Genomic DNA, 17,956 nt, shown 5'->3' with positions numbered 1-17,956 from the left:
TACCACTTTAGAAATTGTGTTTTGAGATCATGAAGTAGTGCGGGAATTCATTCTTGGAACTGCATGCAGACACATGTGTTAATATGCTTGGGGCCACATTCTGAAACTTTTATGATACCTATTCAACATGGATTCTCTTGTGTCTCCTAGAGAGAAAACCCCAATGCTTAATATTCTTTTACATGTCATTATTGGATGGGGCTATATTCTAGCCAATTTATTGAATCCACATGCCAAATTTCATCTTTAGCTTCTGAACTGCATAAATCTATATTATACTTTGTGAACTGCAAGCAAGAATTTTCTTTTTCTTTTTTTTTTTTTTTTTTTTTTTGAGATGGAGTTTCGCTCTTGTCGCCCAGACTGGAGTGCAATGGCCCAATCTCAGCTCACTGCAACCTCCACCTCCCGGGTTTAAGTGATTCTCCAGCCTTGCCTCCTGAGTAGCTGGGATTACAGGCATTTGCCACCATGCCTGGCTAATGTTGTATTTTTAGTAGAGACGGCAGAGGGGGGGCGTCTCACCATGTTGGCCAGGCTGGTCTTGAACCCCTGACCTCAGGATCCACCCACCTCAGCCTCCCAAAGTACTGAGATTACAGGCATGGACCACCGTGCCCAGCTCAGGATTTCTTTATCTCGGAATTTTTTTCAATGGGCTGTGGTATACCAGGGACACAAGCTGTATTGAGGTATATAAGACCTTCACAGGACTCAGTTTATGCTGCAGAGGAAACTGGATGGCTTTCATCCATCAGCAGCAGGCACACTAGCCTCTGCCCACTGGTTGCAGACCTCTCTGCTTCCTAGCCCTGCCCCTTTTGCAGGCTTGGTGGCACACCAATTGATGGTCACTGCCTGAATATGACACTGGCAAATTTGCCCAGAGAAAAGCTGAGCATGGGAGACATGCCACACCTCTTAGCTTAACCAGTATAAGCCTGCTGGCTTTCTGTGCAAGCCCTCTTCATGTTAATAGGCTACATCAAAGGAGACCAGGAGAGTTAATGGCGCCCATCCCATAGTGAAGTAATCCCATGGTCAGCTCTAATGGAGGAATCTGAGTCCAGATTTGGTGTAATAGGGTTACTAGTACAGGATTCAATGGTATGTTTGGGGACGGTCCTGACTTTTTATATAGAAATTGCCTCTCTGAAGTATACTAGACTCACCACTGCAAAAACTGCCTTCATAGTAAAACAAATAGAGCCTAACCCGAAGATTTAGCAGTTGCTCGTCCACAGCTGAATCTGTAACTACAGACATGTGTTTGGCCTGCCTTACTGCTCGCTTTTTGGTAGGCTGCCAATGGCCGAGTAAGTTCTTTGATTTACAACATTGTGAAGCAACTAGATTGGGCTCTTAAAGTGGCACTGTCAAAATTCAGAATTCCAAATCTTCGAAAACTACTGAAATAGAAGGAAACACGCAATGAGTTGTTAAGACCAAACTCATCATTATCATTTTCTTCAACCCTTAGCAACACCATTATATCTTATTGTGATGTCATTTGTTTTTAAATCATAGAAGTTAAATTGACCACAGTAAATGAGATATATACATCTATAAAACTGAGGCACTGAATTTTTTTTTCTTTTTCAGTAATGAGCCTTAATGTTCACATTGACTTCTTTGTGTGCAACATTTGGAGCTAAGGGGTTGCAAATATCAGTGCAATTTTGCCAAACAGAAAATCTGACACTAGGAGCTGAGCTCCATTATTATATTGCTTCTTGCCCTGGGCATAAGGTTTCTGACAAAGGAATTTAATAGGTTATCCTCATACAATCCATTGTCTGTCTTTGAGTAGGAGTACAAGTATACTTTCAAAAGGGAAGCTGATTGTGAGTAATTATGGTTTTTTAGAAAAGCATTGCAGTAGTTGGTATTCTTAAGGAAGAAAAAGGACTGGAAAGTAATGCCAGGAGTTCTCATCAGTCATTCATTAGGGAGCAAATCCAGGATGCCTGTGTCTCATTTGAGCTATACACATTTTAAGTCTTTCATCTCCTTTTTTAAAATATCAAATTGCCACCAAACTATATTTTGGTTTTCCCGTTAACTATATGTAGGAGATAAAATACATTTAGGTGTGAAAAATAATTCACTTCATAATTCTCAAGTGAAATTTAAGAGTAGCTGAAAAAAAATGTTTGCACCAAGAACAAGTTAAGCCTGGGGCATTTGTTTCCTTCACAATGGCTTGCATGTTCGGGGGTGTGGCGGCGGGGGAAGGAGTAGTCCGTTGTTTTTAATAATTAAGTAGCTTTCCAAAGAAAATGATTGAAATCTAATCCTCAGACTACTGGAAGCTTTCACATTTCTCTGGGAAGAAGAGTCTTCTAAGCTTGTGTGTTATTGATCTATTAATGATGATACTGATTAAAAAATAAAACCTCATTCATCAGTTGAGACACACTCAGGACTATTAGCTGAAAAAACGATGGATGTGGTAGTGTGGTTACACTGTGAATGATAGTTCTTGCAAAGTTTGCTCTTGGTTCATTATTCAGAATGTATCTGTTATAGGTTTTTAATTTTTTATCTCATACTATAACTATGGATGGATGGAGCAAAATAATTTTAAACATTTTATGTATCATTTTCTAAATCTAGGGAATAATTTGTTAGGATATTGTAACAAAAATGGCAGAATTTCAAAGTTATAACATCTCATTTCTAAGGAATTCTCATGGCATCATTATCATTGAATCACTTGAAAGTGATTACCTATGTTATCAAATTTACGTTTATAGATATGTATTAATTTAATGTAAATATTTATAGAATTTATTAAATTTATTTAAATATTCAGTATTTTGTATTTGGCTTTAGGCATATGAGGCAGACAGAATTGTAAGCTGTAATCCCTACCTTTCTTCTAGGATCTTTCAACATATTTGCCAGGGAAAAAGACTTAACGTTTTTAAGGGTGGTACATTATAGTGCTTGGGAGCTAGTACATAGTTATAGTTCCTGGGAGCTCAGGACTGGGATTAAAACAAACCTGGACCTGAGTGCCACACCCACCCCATACTAATAGCGTGACCTTGGGCAAGTCACTTTTCTATATGCTCAGTCTTTTCTGTAAAATAAGGATAATAATAGAAGCTACCTCATAAAGTCATTGTGAAAATTGTGAGTTAATATATGTAATACAAAGTGCTTATGATGGTGTCTAATAAATATTAGATGTCATTGCTGTTTTTATTGTTACTAATATATATTGCATCATACCTAATTAGACTTAATGCTATCATAAAGTATACAAAATAACAACATAATACAGCACAAGCCATACAGTTTCTCTACCCTCAACCCTTTGCACATTCTACTACCTCACACTGGGTAATCTTATGTTGCTCCTATGGACCCAACACAACCTAAACGGTGGTGACTCTGACATGTTTATCTCCAGCCCTGTCTTTTCTCTGTGCTCTAACCCTGTATAGCCAGCTTCTTGCCGAACACGTCCATTAGGATATCCCATAAGGCACCGCATACCACAGTCAGCTTATCATCTGCCCCCTCTTCTTCTCAGTAGACCTTCGCTCCCATTCATGAATAGCTATAAATTATTCTGAAGTTCTGTGTACACCTTCACCTTTTTCTTCTCCTCCAAAGTAGAAGGCCAGCAAAAGGAAGGGACTTATAACTTAAATAAGTAGAACTGAGAAGAGGAGGAGGAGGAGATTCTTCCCTTCCCTTCATCCCCACTTCAAGTCATGGCCATGAACTCATTCTGCCAACACTTTTATTGTGGCCTGGCCCTATGTAAAGAAAGGTAGTCTCAGATTTTAACTGTTTGCCCCTTTTTTATCAGTAGATATTAATCAAATCCTTTATGTTATTTGTTATTCAAGAGGAGATAATAGAGTAAAAGACTCTGCTGCAGCCTGGGAGTGTTGATTCACCGTTCCCAACAAGCCAGTTTTCTTTACCATTGTCATGTTGGCCTTGCCCTAGAAATCTGAATCACTGCGTTATGATATGATAGGCTGGGCTTAGCTATTTGTGCTGCAACGTGACCATCCCCTGCCAGCTATATTTTCAGACTGTTTCAAGACCATATCATTATTTTGCAAACAAACCAGCTGAATGGTTCAACTTTCCCACATTCCTTCCCAGCACTCCTCACTAAACGTACAAAGCAACCAATAAACACATGCAAACTTGAAATTATTGCCGATTGTTGGAGCACTACAAAAATTCAGCCCTGTTGCTTAAAACAAGTCAAGAAACCCAAATGTATAAGAAGTTTGTGTTTTAATGGACAGAGAACTCCGTGAAAGGCTTTTAGCTTACAAGCTGGTGGAATGTAGTATCATTTAATGTCCTTGTACTTTAATATTCACAAATGTCATTTCTGATTACAAAATACAACTTCTCTCCAGTCCCCTGATTCATATTATAGAAAGAACACCAACTTAGTCTAAGGAAAATTGAACCCTCTCAACTCTATTTGACCCCATCCTTCTCCCCAACAAGTGTCAGTCAAAACAGAGAGAATAGCAAACATGTAAATCTTGGATGTGTCTTATTTGTATTTCATTTTCGGGCTTACAGTTATGATCAAGCAGCTATTCTTGTTTCTTTTCTTTAAAAAAAAAAAAAACCACCTCAAATTGCCAAGCGAAGCATGATTCTCAAATCTATAGAATTTATTGCATTTTATGTATAGATTTTATGAAATGTTAACTCTGAATTATTTGTCTATCTTCATATGCTATCCTCATGTTTTCTACCATAAAAATGTGTAAGTTATTATAAATTCAACATTTTAAAATAAGGGACAGGAGATACAAAAGAGTACCACATACAGTCCACTGATTCCATTCAGTTTACTTACTTTAATTTTTTTTCTGCAGGTCATAGAGCTGAATATATGACTACAAGGTAGGAAAATATGTTATCATATAACTTATAGCATATTTCACTTTCTCTTTAACAAGAAGCAACCATTTCAGTGCTGAAAGAATTAACATGTTTTGTTAATGAATACGGGAGATAGTTTTGGCTTGACAAAGCATAGCAACATGAAATGTTTGGGCTTCTCACAAGACTCGGTATGTTCTGGCTTATTTAAGGTTTCCCTCTGGAATTGTAAAGCTCTTTAATAGGCAGAGACGGTAACAAAAACCTAGGTTAAACAGGCTTGGTTTATCTAATCCAGAACACTTCAAGTGTTTCTAAATAGTGTGACAGGACTTTTGATTTGATAGTTTAATTTAAAAAAACAATATGATGTACATCTGCATAAGTAGAAAGTATAATTATTTTCTGTTCCTATTTTCCTTTAGTCATATAAAAATTACAGCTGGCTGGGTGCAGTGGCTCAGCCTGTAATCTCAGCACTTTGGGAGGCTGTGGCGGGTGGATCACCTGAGGTCAGGAGCTCACGACCAGCCTGGCCAATGTGGTGAAACCTCGTCTCTACTAAAAATACCAAAAAATTAGCTCGACATGGTAGCATGCGCCTGTAATCCCAGCTACTCAGGAGGCTGAGGCAGGAAAATCACTTGAACCCGGGAGGCGGAGGTTGCAGTGAGCCTAGATTGCACCACCACACTCCAGCCTGGGTGACAGAGTGAGACTCCATCTCTAAAAATAAAAATTAGAGCTATATCGAATATCTTTAAGATTTTAGCTCTCTATATATTCTCCATTTTGATTCACTTTAAACATTTAACTTTTAACATACTCCCATATTGTACTTTCTTCAATCAAGGGAGGATTGTAAAGCTACTACAAGAAGGAAAAGCCATTTGGGCAGCAGATTCTGATCTGGGTTGGGGAAAGTTTGTGGCAACTTTTATTTTTCTATGTCACCATTTGTGCAACAGACATAAATTATCTAATTAGCATAGCAAGATGTTGCACTTTTGAAATTGAGTTATCTTTGAAATAAGAGGCATTTAGAACACTGGTATATCTGTTGCAGTAATTGGCAAGTCGACTTTCAAGGATCTATGATGTTATTGCTGGGCAGCTTATTCATAAGGAAGCCTCTTATACTTCTTGGTAAACCAACTAGAAAGATACAGCTCCTGACTTTTCCAAACCTAATAAAAGAAAAAAACACTGAGGTTTTTCTTCACTGTGTCAGTGAAAAAGAGGACTGTAACCTCAACCTGGTAATATGCAGCTTATAGAGATGTTTTTCACCTGTAGCATCTCCTTGCAGTATCAATTATTTTACCTGTTGTTTCTCAATTATAATTAATGTAAGGCACTTCAAAAAAAGAGATTTTTTTCAAAAGCAGAAATGGAAATATATTAATTTGCAATGCGAGCTATAATTGCCAAATAGACTAGATACTCACGTCAACCTGACCAGTACTTCCTCTCATGTGGGCATCCTCTATAGGAAACCAGATTATCAGGAAGTCATGTGGTAGCCACAGAGTCAGAATGAGTCACGCAGTTGGAATGTTGAACATCCCTGGCTCTGTTCACTTGATGTGGGCGTAGCAGAGCAAGAATCGTCAGACCTCCACCATGGAAATTACTTTGATAAGCACTCAGGCAGTTCGTTTGCATTCCAAGTTCCTCTCATAACTTGCATGTGTTCACGTTTACCATACTATAGAATCCTACAGAGGTGATTTTCAGGCCTTTGATAGAAGACTCAAACGATATCCCTCCATTAGCCAGCATTACCCTGCGTCTCCCAGTCATGCGGGGACAATGATTCAGGGCATTGGAGGTTTTTGGCTCCGTCTACAAGATTGGCTTGCTCCATGAATCAGTGACCAAACACAATTCTAATCTCCTTAGCTTTGTCAGCTTCTCCAAATATCACCAGATGTGAAGCTCTCTTGGACCTTATTGTAATAACCACATTTTCTAGTTTCATGCTTTGGTATCTTGGGGCCTTGCTGATTCCAGAAGTACTGCCCCTCCCAGGATTAGCCAATTCCTAGCAGTAGTAAGAACTGGCTTGCAAGTGTGCCTTTTGTATGCAAGTCAGGTGATCCAGAGGACCTACCTCCAACCACCTCCTTCATGGTTCTGACACTCAAGGCCACTCTTCCCCTTCCCTAATCACCCCAAGGCCAGGTATGGGACAATTTAGGGACAGTCCCTATGCCCCAAAGCCCACTGGAATCATTCCAAGTAGCCTATTCTAAACCTGCTTCCCCAGCTTCTCTCATTCCCTCCAGTGGGAACCACAATAAAGACTCTTGTCCACATTTTCCTTTGTGCCTTCTGCCTCCTGACCAACCCTGGTGCTTCCTTCTGTGGCTTCCCTGGTGGTGGGGCATGTCCCCAACTCTTGGGAACTGTGAGTAACAAACTATCTTTTCAGTGGAAGTTGTCTCCTGATCCTTGGCCTCACCATACCTGAATAAAAATGAAATCCACATTTTAAAACACTTTTAAAATAGTGAAAGGAGTGGATGAAATCAAGTATGTAGGGTTAAACCCTTTGGTGGTTGGTTGTTTTGTTCTTTTTACACTTATCAGATTCTTTCCTCCATGAATGGCCAGAATTCAGTGTATAAAAGAGATCTCAGAAATTGCAACCATGGCAGGAAATGATAGGTTGCCTGGTAGAAGTTTCCATATTCCCTCCTAGACACTCGCAAAGGCTCCTTTTAACCTCGCCAGCACTGTGGAACTTCAGGTGCTGTGTACCCCATTCATCATATGAGCCCATCTACTGGGAGGGTCTATAGAATTTAGCTATGGAAGGCTGTACCAGTAGGTTTGTTTCCATACATGATAGTGTCTTAGGAAGCTAGTCAGGCTTCCGTGTAACTTCTTGGGATCTGGTATATGAACCAGACCTTCTGAACTTAAAACTAAATGAACTAAAAAAGATAAATGTTCCTAGAGTCTGAAGCTTAATGAAGGGCTTTACACAATTTCCCGGTGTGGTGTGTATCCTCCTATAAGCCTTGCAATTAAGAAGGAGTTTTGCATTAAAACATCCAGAGACAGGTCTCAGGGCTCTCCTTCCATGTATTTCATTCAGCATAGTAGTAGAAGTTGAGTCAGGTAATTCTGGCCTTCTTTCCACTAACGGGAGAGAGCAGAAGAGGTTCGCTCTCTGCAGTCACAGGGCAAGGTGGTACAGAGTTTCTAAATATACTACCTGCTGCACTAGATGTGCGTATGTCAGAGAGAATGGTTTATTCACCAGAGCAAATGGGCAGACTGGAGAGGAAGAGAGTCTGCAGTGGCATAAACGAGTACATCCTCAGATATTTAGGTGGTGGAATAGTTCATTCTAAAGAAATAATAACTCATGCGAACCTGTATGTCCACCAAATTAGAAAAAGCAGTGAACCCAAACTATTTTTTTACTTGTAAGCCATTAATAGTTACTTTTGCATAAAATAAAATCCCATTACTCCTGGAGGGGTATCGAACAGATGTGATGTTACTTGCATTGGTTTGCTGGACTGAGTGAGGAGGCTCACGCCTGTGATCCCAGCACTTTGGGAGGCCACAGTGGAAGGATCTTTTGAGCCCAGGAGTTCAAGACCAGCCTGGAAAACATAGGGGGCACTGTCTCTACAAAAAATTTAAAAATTAGCTGGGCATGATGCCATGCACCTGTAGTCCTAGCTGCTTGGGCTGAGGTGGGAAGATCCCTTGAGCCCAGAAGGTGGAGGCTGCAGTGAGCCATGATCATTCCACTACACTCCAGCCTGGGTAACAGAGCAAGACTCTGTCTTAAAAAATAATAATAATAATTAAAAAAAAAAAATTTAAAAAAATTACATCTACCTAAAAATGTTATATTTAATTCCTCATCTGGGAATCTACCAGAGCCCTAATCTTTATGACTGGTTGTATCTTACTGTGTGACTTGTAACCCAGAGAGCAAGAATGCTGGTGTGTAACGTTTGGTCAAATAACTAACAAGTCTACTTGGTAGTGTGTATTTTAAAACAAACCAGCAAACAAACAAATGTCAGCTGCAACATACAGGGAAACAGCCGTGTGAATAAACAATTTGTGTGTTTTTTGATACAGAAGTGAAAGTAAATAAATGGGAAATGGGAAGAACTGTTTTCCCCTGTGACTGGGGGAGGGGAAGGAACCCAAGATTCCCATGTTTTGTAATATTGATGTGACCTATAGATGTTTCATTTATTGTTTGATTTCTGCCATGCTCAGTAATTATATTCCCTTCCCTTAGGCCTCCAAATGTTCCCCCTAAGCCCCAGAAACACAGGAAGTCCAGGCCCCGCTCACAGTATAATACTAAGTTGTTTAATGGGGATTTGGAAACATTCGTCAAGGTACTGGCACCAGCCATCTGGGTGGCTGATCTCCATGCTTCTTACTATAATGGTCTCAGCCTCTTGTAAGAGGAGGAAGGTCATTATGTCCAAGTCTGTCCTGGGGCTCTTTGCTTTCCCAGAAAATCAATATAATATTTCCTGAAGTCAGAGAGGAAAGAATATTTGGGTTGAGTGTCTTCAGAAGCGAGAATAAATGTGGGTATGATTATGTGGGCACAAAAGAAAGCCCTCTTTCCTTATTTTTTTTTTTAAAAAAGAGCCATAATTTATACAGAAAGTTAAAAAGCAACCTGATAAAAATGTTGTATTTTTACTCGTGCAAACGAGATGGCACAAAATATTCTTTAAAGTCTGCTTGTTAGGCTAGCTCTGAAGCACAGCAGGAGTTCTGACTTCCCATGACTTGAGGAATTCATTATATTGAATGAATTGTAAGACCCTATGATCTATACCTTGTATCTCTGCTGTGTTTACTCTTCGTCTTCTTTTTCATCCTGTATTTCTGATAATGCTTCTAGCCGAGGACGAAGAAACTCGCACACAAGACATCAGGTATAGTGCTAGAGGGACGTGAGGGTGCTCTTTCACTGTTGGTATCATTTTCAAGTCGTGCTCATGCTTGGCTTTAATTAGATTGTTAAGGTTTTTAAAAGAAAAATGTTTGCATTTGGAAATTAGACAAGTTTGTAAATGGGTTTTACTTAGAAACTGTAGCAGTCAAACACTAGAGGAAAAATGGGTACATTAAACTATTACTTTTTACATTATGTGTTTGGCAAATGTGCCAAGTTTGATCAAGGGCTTTTATTAGGGAAAGTCTACCAAATACTTAATGCTGGATTATGGACCCTAGTGTGAATTTTACAAAGAAGTAAAGGGCTTGCTTTCTCCTTCATAGTTCACATTTTATGGCATGGGTTGCAGTGTTTCTGCAAACTAAGTTTATCTGAGAAACCACATCATTAATAACCTCCCTTAATGATATGTTACAGATGCCTTACTTTCTTAGGTCTGTTTGTTGAATTTGTGTACTAACAATTAAATAAATGTGCACGCGGCATGTGTAAGGACAGATACATACATACATACATACATAGATTAAAAACCTCTGGCAGCCTTAAAAATAGCCCTACTCTGGAATTAAGTGAAAAGCCACTGAAGAACCTAAATAGCAATTACAAATCTGCCTTAAGCCTTAAATCCAGAAGAACCTTATTGGCTCTAATTTAATATAAAATTATTGTCAAATTTGATTATCTATTTTCCCAGCCCCTGGCTTATAAGCAGGGACAAATTAGATGGAGAGAGAGGAATGATAAAATGAAAGCAATGAGATATGCAGCTGATGTCCTGGCAGAGAAAGAGAATATAGAAAAGCTGCAAGAAGACGACATAGGATTCTGTTGTATTTGATAATATGGTATGAGAATGGCTGCTTAAGGTGATAGAAAAGCACATTTTATATATTTTTTCGATTTTTCATTAGGAGCAGTTAAATGAAAGTAAATTGAGGTACCAAAGAATAAATAAACCAGCTATCATGGAAAATTCACTTATAGAAGCTCTTCACCGCCCAGATGGCACATTGAAGAATCTTTGGTAATAGAAACAATACAGAGGACTCCTTTCCACTTCTAAAACGGGCTTGCTCACTTGAAATCTCCACAGTGTCACTGTGAAGACAGCAAAGGCAAAACCATTTTTTCTCTTTTTGTCATGGGAAAACTGACACGAAAGGATTAGTTTGAATGATAGATGGAATGCAATCCATTGTTCTTATATTTTCTTACGTTTTCTACGCATGCATCTGAAATCTATAAAATTAAATTAAATTAACTCACATATACTCATTACTTTTTGACTACAAAATTAATTATATCTGAATGAAATACTGATCATAGCTTTTTAAAAAAGCAATTAGTAAATGTAAATACAAGAACATTTTTAAAAATATGAAAACCTAAGACATTTTTTATTGAGAACTTTCTTAGTGCAAACATTTTCCTTTTAATAGCCTTGTATTCTTCGCTTTTCTTTTTGTTTTAATACTAAGTTCAGCAGAGATGTAAATTAATGGTCTCCTTTTATCACATTTAAAAATATGTTGCTTTCAGATTAGTGTTCCATGAATTGTTCGTATAGTTTACTACCCCTAAAACACTTACATCTTAAAGAAAAATCCTTTCACATATTCAGTAAGTTGTGAAGTAATTACATTACTGTTCCTGAGCCAGCTAGTCCACACTAAAATGTGTCTTTATTCTTAAGACTCTTCTTTAAGAAATTAATAAAATTTATACTCCTAAAACAAATTAACTAATTAGAGAAACTTAATACAGGCTCCAGAAGTAATTGAGCCATTAACTGGTTTATACACTGATTAGATTGTCTTAAAACCTAAAATAAGACAATTCCTTAAGAAGTATAATACCCATTCTAGGAATAGTAAAGAGTTTAAATTGCTGAACTGCATTATTCCCAATCCTTCCCCCACTGCTTAATTGGAAAGGTTAATGGATTCTGAATTGTTCTAATATATTAAGACAACCGACTTTTTTTTGCATTTCAAAATAAAATTCCTCATGAATTAATACCTGATGTCAGCTAATCATTTTTGAGCCCAGTGGTTTTGTTTTTTTGGCTTTTTAAAAAAGATCTAATTCCTGAAAAAGCAGAGTCTTAAAAATACATGAAAAATAATTCTGTAGTCAGTAACCTTCTGTAACTTCATGGCATTGGTACATACTTAACTGTGACCTCAGCAGCCCTTCATCTCATTTGTCATCCTATACATGTTTTAAAACATTGCCACAATTTACATTTGTTTAGTAGAAGGCAGTGACTGTTTTACAAGACGTGGGGAAAGAAGGCCCAAAAATGTTCCTTTCTAAAAAAACGATCTACTCCGATGTACATTTGTGCCATTTTTTTTCTTATTCCTTAAAATATGAAAATGTAATAATGAAAAATCTGTAAGTTCTGATGTAAACTAAATAAATACATGTTTTAATTATCTCTGTAACAATTCTCATATTAGGCATCTATAGATATGGAAGCCCTTTTATAACTTGTCATCTAGGTGATGTACTCTCAGGGATGTCAGAGAGAGAATCCTGAGATGGCTGAAAAGTTGCCTTTCATGATGAATACAGCCAATCAAACTGAAGATGCTATGATTATAACACACAGGGTTCTTTTTAAGTCCATTAAAGACTGATCACTTGCATAAATAAGCTTTTAAAAATGAGTTATTCACATATTCATTTTGGTATGTGAGTCTTAATATAAGAAAAGAGATGAATTAGCTTTTGACATCTCTAGGCAGAGCAGGGTAAGTTGAAACAGGATTGCCTTAAATGTATTTAATTTGGTTTGCTCCAGAACTGCAAAAATCCCTCTTTAATTACTGTTAAACTGTAAGCCTTATTATAATGAGGGGTTTATACCTCTCCCTTGAGCTTAACTGGTTTCTATCCATTTACCCAGGACTCAGGACAGGTTATTCCCCTCATTGTGGAAAGCTGTATTCGGTTCATCAATCTCTATGGTAAGCCATAAACTACAGAATTCTTATTTCTTAAAAAATCACTAGGAGTGTTTCCGTAAATTTACTTCCTGGGAAAAGAGGGACCTAGACAATGTGATGGGAGTTTTATCCTCTTTGCCTTCTTTTCTCTTTAGGTCTTCAGCATCAGGGGATTTTCAGAGTGTCTGGTTCCCAGGTGGAAGTCAATGATATTAAAAATTCATTTGAGAGAGGTAATTGCATGTCTATCCCTATAAGCAAACCATGTTGAAAAGTCATCATGTTCTGTAAACTGAAGTGACAACTTCACTCTGTATATCCTCAAAACCTTTCTTTGTATGTACTGCATTAGGGGTGCAGCTATAAGAATCCATTAAGAATAGCTGAGAAATGGGACCAGAACTATAAGCCCTTGTTATTAAAATTAGAAAAGTATATGAGCTCTGCATCCTGGTTGAGGGCTGACATTGATAATCAGTGCCAGGTGTAGCAAATGTGGGGCTGAAAGGTTCTAGAAGAGTGGCCAGGGCAGCCCTGCGCCTAGATAGCAGGTGAGGGAGGCAGCTCCTCCCAGCTGCCCAGCTGCTCCCTTTGTCGGGAGCTCTTCCCTTTTTCTTCTCACTGTCCACAGACTCCTTCCCTGTGACCCTAGCAGGTGCCTTATGCTTGTTCATAATTGGCTGTCAAATAAGTTCTACTAAACTGGGTCATTTACCATGTACATTATCTTTTTTCAATGTCAGTACTTTTTTTCCCTTAATTTTGTATTTTTAACTATTATGGGTACGTAATAGTATTATGTATCAATAGGGTATATATGATGTTTTAACACAGGCATACAATGTATAATGATCAAATCAGGGTAACTAGGATATCCATCACCTGAAGCACATATAATTTCCTTATGTTAGAAACATTCCAATTAGCACATTATAATTAGCAAAGCTGCACACTTTCATGTCAGGCAGACCTAGAATCATATCAGACTCTCAGCCACTAATCAATCATGTGATATGGGTCAAGTCGCTGAATTCCTATTTGGCCTCGATTTCCTCATCTGCAAAACTAAAAATTGATGGTTAGAGCAGAGCAGCCACATGTGTCAAGTCCCGTGCATTGGCCATCTTCAGGATAAGTTGGAATATGATGAAGTATCAGGTTCTGTGCTAGCCACCACAGGCAAAATACGCTATCATTTTTCCTTGGAAGTTTTCCCAGTATTTCTTATTTGTTTGTGATCTGCTTGGGTGAGGCTTTCTCACAGTGGGCAAAAATAATAGTAATTATTATATTCTGATAAATTCATGTTCAGTGATTTCATGCCCTAGGAACAGAGAAAAGGGAACAAACAGATCCCTAAAAATAAATTGCCCTAAGAAGCAAAAAAAAAAAAAATACATTAAAATGCAGTGCACACTTTTTGTGAACTTTAGAAGAGAAGCATAAAACTGTAAATAAAAAACAGAATTTGAATTAAGGTTGTATTTTATGTTGAACTTCTTAAGGATTTTGTCTCTGAGAGGAACAATAACCAGACTAGTTGCCTAATAATTTAATTTAATTCTTAAGGGAGAAACACCAGACTAGTTACCTAATATTTTAAAGTTGTTTGCCATAAAAAAATACGTAATTTTATATTTATGATATATTTTTTAAATTCCCACTTTTTATACAAACTCCTTGGTAACGTGAAAGGTACATTTTCAAGTTCCTCTATCTGATTGTACAATCTCCCTCTGCTAAGACAGCTTTCAGATGTGCTGTGAACACCACCATGCCACTTTGGGAAATACCTACTTATTTAATTGTAGGTGTTCACAATTCAGTGGAGCCTATGACATTTCTGATAAATTTTGCTGACTCACATAGCATAGCCAGACAGACTATGTGTGTGTGTGCCTTTTTTCCAGTAGGGTAAGAAACACAGGATGTAGTGTTTGAATTCATGTCTAACTAAGATTACAGATTTCAGCTTTTAAAAAGTGGGGGTTGGGTAAAATTATAAATTCCACAATATTTTATTTTTAAGATCTGGGTAACTTGTAAGGGATTGTTTAGTAGCATAAGATTTTAAAAGCTTTATTTTAGTCAGCTACTTTTAGGTTAATCATGGGGTGGGATATCTAAACCAATTATTTTAATTTTAGTACCATATAATCTTTCATAAAGTGTAATTAAAAGATACATGTATATATAGCAGTGTGTATGTTCATAGAAATATATTTTTGTTCAGATAAAAAGAAGCACTATAAATGTAACAAATTTTTTTTTTAGGTGAAAATCCTTTGGCTGATGACCAGAGTAACCATGATATTAACTCAGTTGCTGGCGTTCTGAAGCTCTATTTCCGTGGGCTGGAAAACCCCCTCTTTCCTAAGGAAAGATTTAATGATCTGATTTCTTGTATCAGTAAGTGGACTTCTTTCTCATCTTTTCCCACCAGAATTATTTCACTAACCAACTTCCTGGAAAAGGCACTGGCCCCCCTCCACACACCCCCACTCCCACCATTACTCCATTACCACCATATTTCTGAAACCATTTGCTTTCTTTCTGGATCCAGTGCGAGTCATCCTCCCAGCTATGGCCTCGCCCTCGACTGAGTGGGCTTTGCTCCCGAACATCCTCTGGCTCCAGAAAGCCAGGAGCTTCCCACTCATGGCTGGAACTGAGCCGAAAGGCAGGTGCCAGCCGCCTAAGGAAAAGGAGAAAGTTGTAAGCTGGGAAATGTGACCTTTTCTTGGCTTTTGGTTCTTGGTTTTTCTCAACCAGTTTTAGGAGTGGGTAATTTATCCCTCTTTGAATGTTATTTCAAGAAATGGGTAAGATGAGATCAAAGATCCTTATTACAGTGCAGGAACACCAGGTGGTAATTATCTGTCAGTGGGCAACCCAAGCTAATAGGCAGAGTTGCTCTGGGATTGTGTGTGACATGTTATGAAACTGATAATCATTGACAAAGTAAAGCATTGCTGTTTACTTCAGTGGGGCTTTTTGACACTATACAAAGGAAGGTGAAAATAATGATACCATGAATTAGTTATTAGCCACAATCAGGATCCATGCATCTAAAAATACAGGACCCCTTTTAAGTCCGAGTTCCCAGCAAGAGTCTAGAGCTGACTTCAATCACTTAGGCTTCATAAGAATCAACTTTTTACTCTTAATAAAGAAACCTCCCTACAGTCCCCCGACCCCCCCCCACCTGAATCAACAAGTCCTGTTGATCTGGCCTCAAAAAAAACATCTCACTACTCATCCCTCCTTCCCCATCCCCATCACCTTGGTTTCTCACTGGGGATAGTTAGAGTCTCTTAAATGGACTCTACTTCTAGATTTTGCCTTCCTTTCCCAACCCCTACCCCCTGACCCCGGCCCTGCATCCTTCCATTCTCCACACTGCAGCAAGTAAAAGAAAAAAAAAAAAAACTGGTTGTTTGCTTTCTCCCCTTTTTAAAACCTATTTCAGTATTTCCCACATAAAAGCAAACTCCCCAAGGTGGGCTGATTGCTTGGTCTCCAGTAGTTCGAGACCAGCCTGGGCAACATGGCAAAACCCCATCTCTACTAAAAATAAAAAATTAGCCAGGCATGGTGGCATGCACCTGGATTCCCAGCTTCTTGGGAGGCTGAAGCAGGAGGATCTCTTGAGTCTGGTAGGCGGAGGTTGCAGTGAGCCGAGATCGTGCCACTGCACTCCAGCCTGAGTGACAGAGTAAGACTGTCTCAAAAAAAAAAGAAAAAGCAAACTCCATGGCATGGCCAATTCATAGAATTGAATTCTTCCTCTCTCTGATATCTTCTACTGCTACACAGTCCTCCCCTGCCACCCTACCATATTTACTGTATATTTCAGCAGTAGCAGACTGTACACATGCCAGGCTATTTGCCACCTCCATCCACTTGCCTATGCTGTTTCCTCAGCTGTCCCTGATAACCATTCAACATCTGCTGTGAAGGCTTTGCCAAATTGGCACTCCTCCCACAACTCTGTCCTCCCCACCACTCCAACCAGGATTAATCACTTTCTCCTCTCCCAGAATTCTACTGGGTACGTACGTCTAGAGTTTTTCTGATCTCCCCACATTATAATTTTTTTAACCCCTCTGTCTCCTACTGCTAGAGAAGGAGTTTAGGCAGTAGGTTAAGAATGGAGACTCTGGATTCAAAGAGCCTAGTTCAAATCCTAGCTCTGCCACACACTCATCAGCTGTGTGACCTTAGGCAGGTTTCTTAAGCTCTCTGCATCTCAGTTTCCTCACCTATAAAATAGGGAGAACATTAATCCTTACATCATAGGGTTGTGAGAATTTAGTGAGTTAATACGTGTAAAATCCAAGAAGAGTGTCTGGCACAGAATATGCTCAATGAAGTGCCCACAATTAGCTCCACAGGCCTATGGATTTATGAATTACTCAGTTTTGCAGCCCTAACATTTGGCCAGTTCCAAATGTTAGGAATTAGTTAATTCCTGGAGCATGTTAAGTTAAATAGAATTTATAGATGAAATGAATTGAAAAGTCAAGATTCCACCACAAGTTCTTTGTCTCGCATTGGTGCGTAGAGTCCTGGCTCCAGTTGGGTATGAATTTCCCGGTCATAATCCTCCCCAGTCGGATGTCCCATTGGAATTTAGAAGTACAGCTGCACGTCCATTCCACAGCCCTTGCGTAGCCTGAGTCATCACAATGAACCTCTGACCCAGCTGGAAAGAAATGAAAAGGAGGTGTCTCACTTCTGGAATTCTCCTTTGGCCATGTCCAAAGATTTCCCTCACATCCTAGCCAAAAAGCTTAAGTCTGGAAAAATAACAAGTGCTGTACAATGCTTAGTGGTTTTCTAGGTCCATACATCATGTCAGCTGTAACATGTACATGTACCAGTTGGATAAAGAGCATTGGGCCACATTGTCAGTTACCATTATAGAATCATTTCACACTTTCATTAGATGAAAAATAACATTTCATAGTGGTTTTTAATAACTGAGGCCATAGAGTCAGAAAGATCTAGGTTCAAATCCTAGCTTTACCACTTTCCAACTTTGTATAAACTTAAGCAAAGATTAATACTTAATCTTATTAAATAGCTGTTTCTTCATCTACTTCATAGAGTCTATGTGAAGAATAAATGAGATAGTCCATGTTCAGGGTTTAACATCATGCCTGGCACATAG

General features: G+C 38.5%; 1 protein-coding gene across 1 annotated transcript in view; it reads left to right on the top strand.

Annotated features, from left to right (window-relative positions):
* Nucleotides 1-17,956, top strand: part of SRGAP1 (SLIT-ROBO Rho GTPase activating protein 1) — a 193,514-nt gene that overhangs the window by 131,380 nt on the left and 44,178 nt on the right. Inside the window, exons 12-16 of the mRNA XM_011972934.1 lie at nucleotides 4,869-4,896; nucleotides 9,152-9,254; nucleotides 12,744-12,804; nucleotides 12,939-13,016; nucleotides 15,058-15,192. Coding sequence (XP_011828324.1) covers nucleotides 4,869-4,896; nucleotides 9,152-9,254; nucleotides 12,744-12,804; nucleotides 12,939-13,016; nucleotides 15,058-15,192 — 405 coding nt within the window. The remainder of the gene's footprint in view (nucleotides 1-4,868; nucleotides 4,897-9,151; nucleotides 9,255-12,743; nucleotides 12,805-12,938; nucleotides 13,017-15,057; nucleotides 15,193-17,956) is intronic.

Source organism: Mandrillus leucophaeus, unplaced genomic scaffold, assembly GCF_000951045.1.
Source record: "Mandrillus leucophaeus isolate KB7577 unplaced genomic scaffold, Mleu.le_1.0 Scaffold132, whole genome shotgun sequence".
NCBI lineage: Eukaryota > Metazoa > Chordata > Mammalia > Primates > Cercopithecidae > Mandrillus > Mandrillus leucophaeus.
The sequence above is the reverse complement of the archived record's forward strand: the minus strand, read 5'-3'. Positions and strand labels throughout refer to the sequence as shown.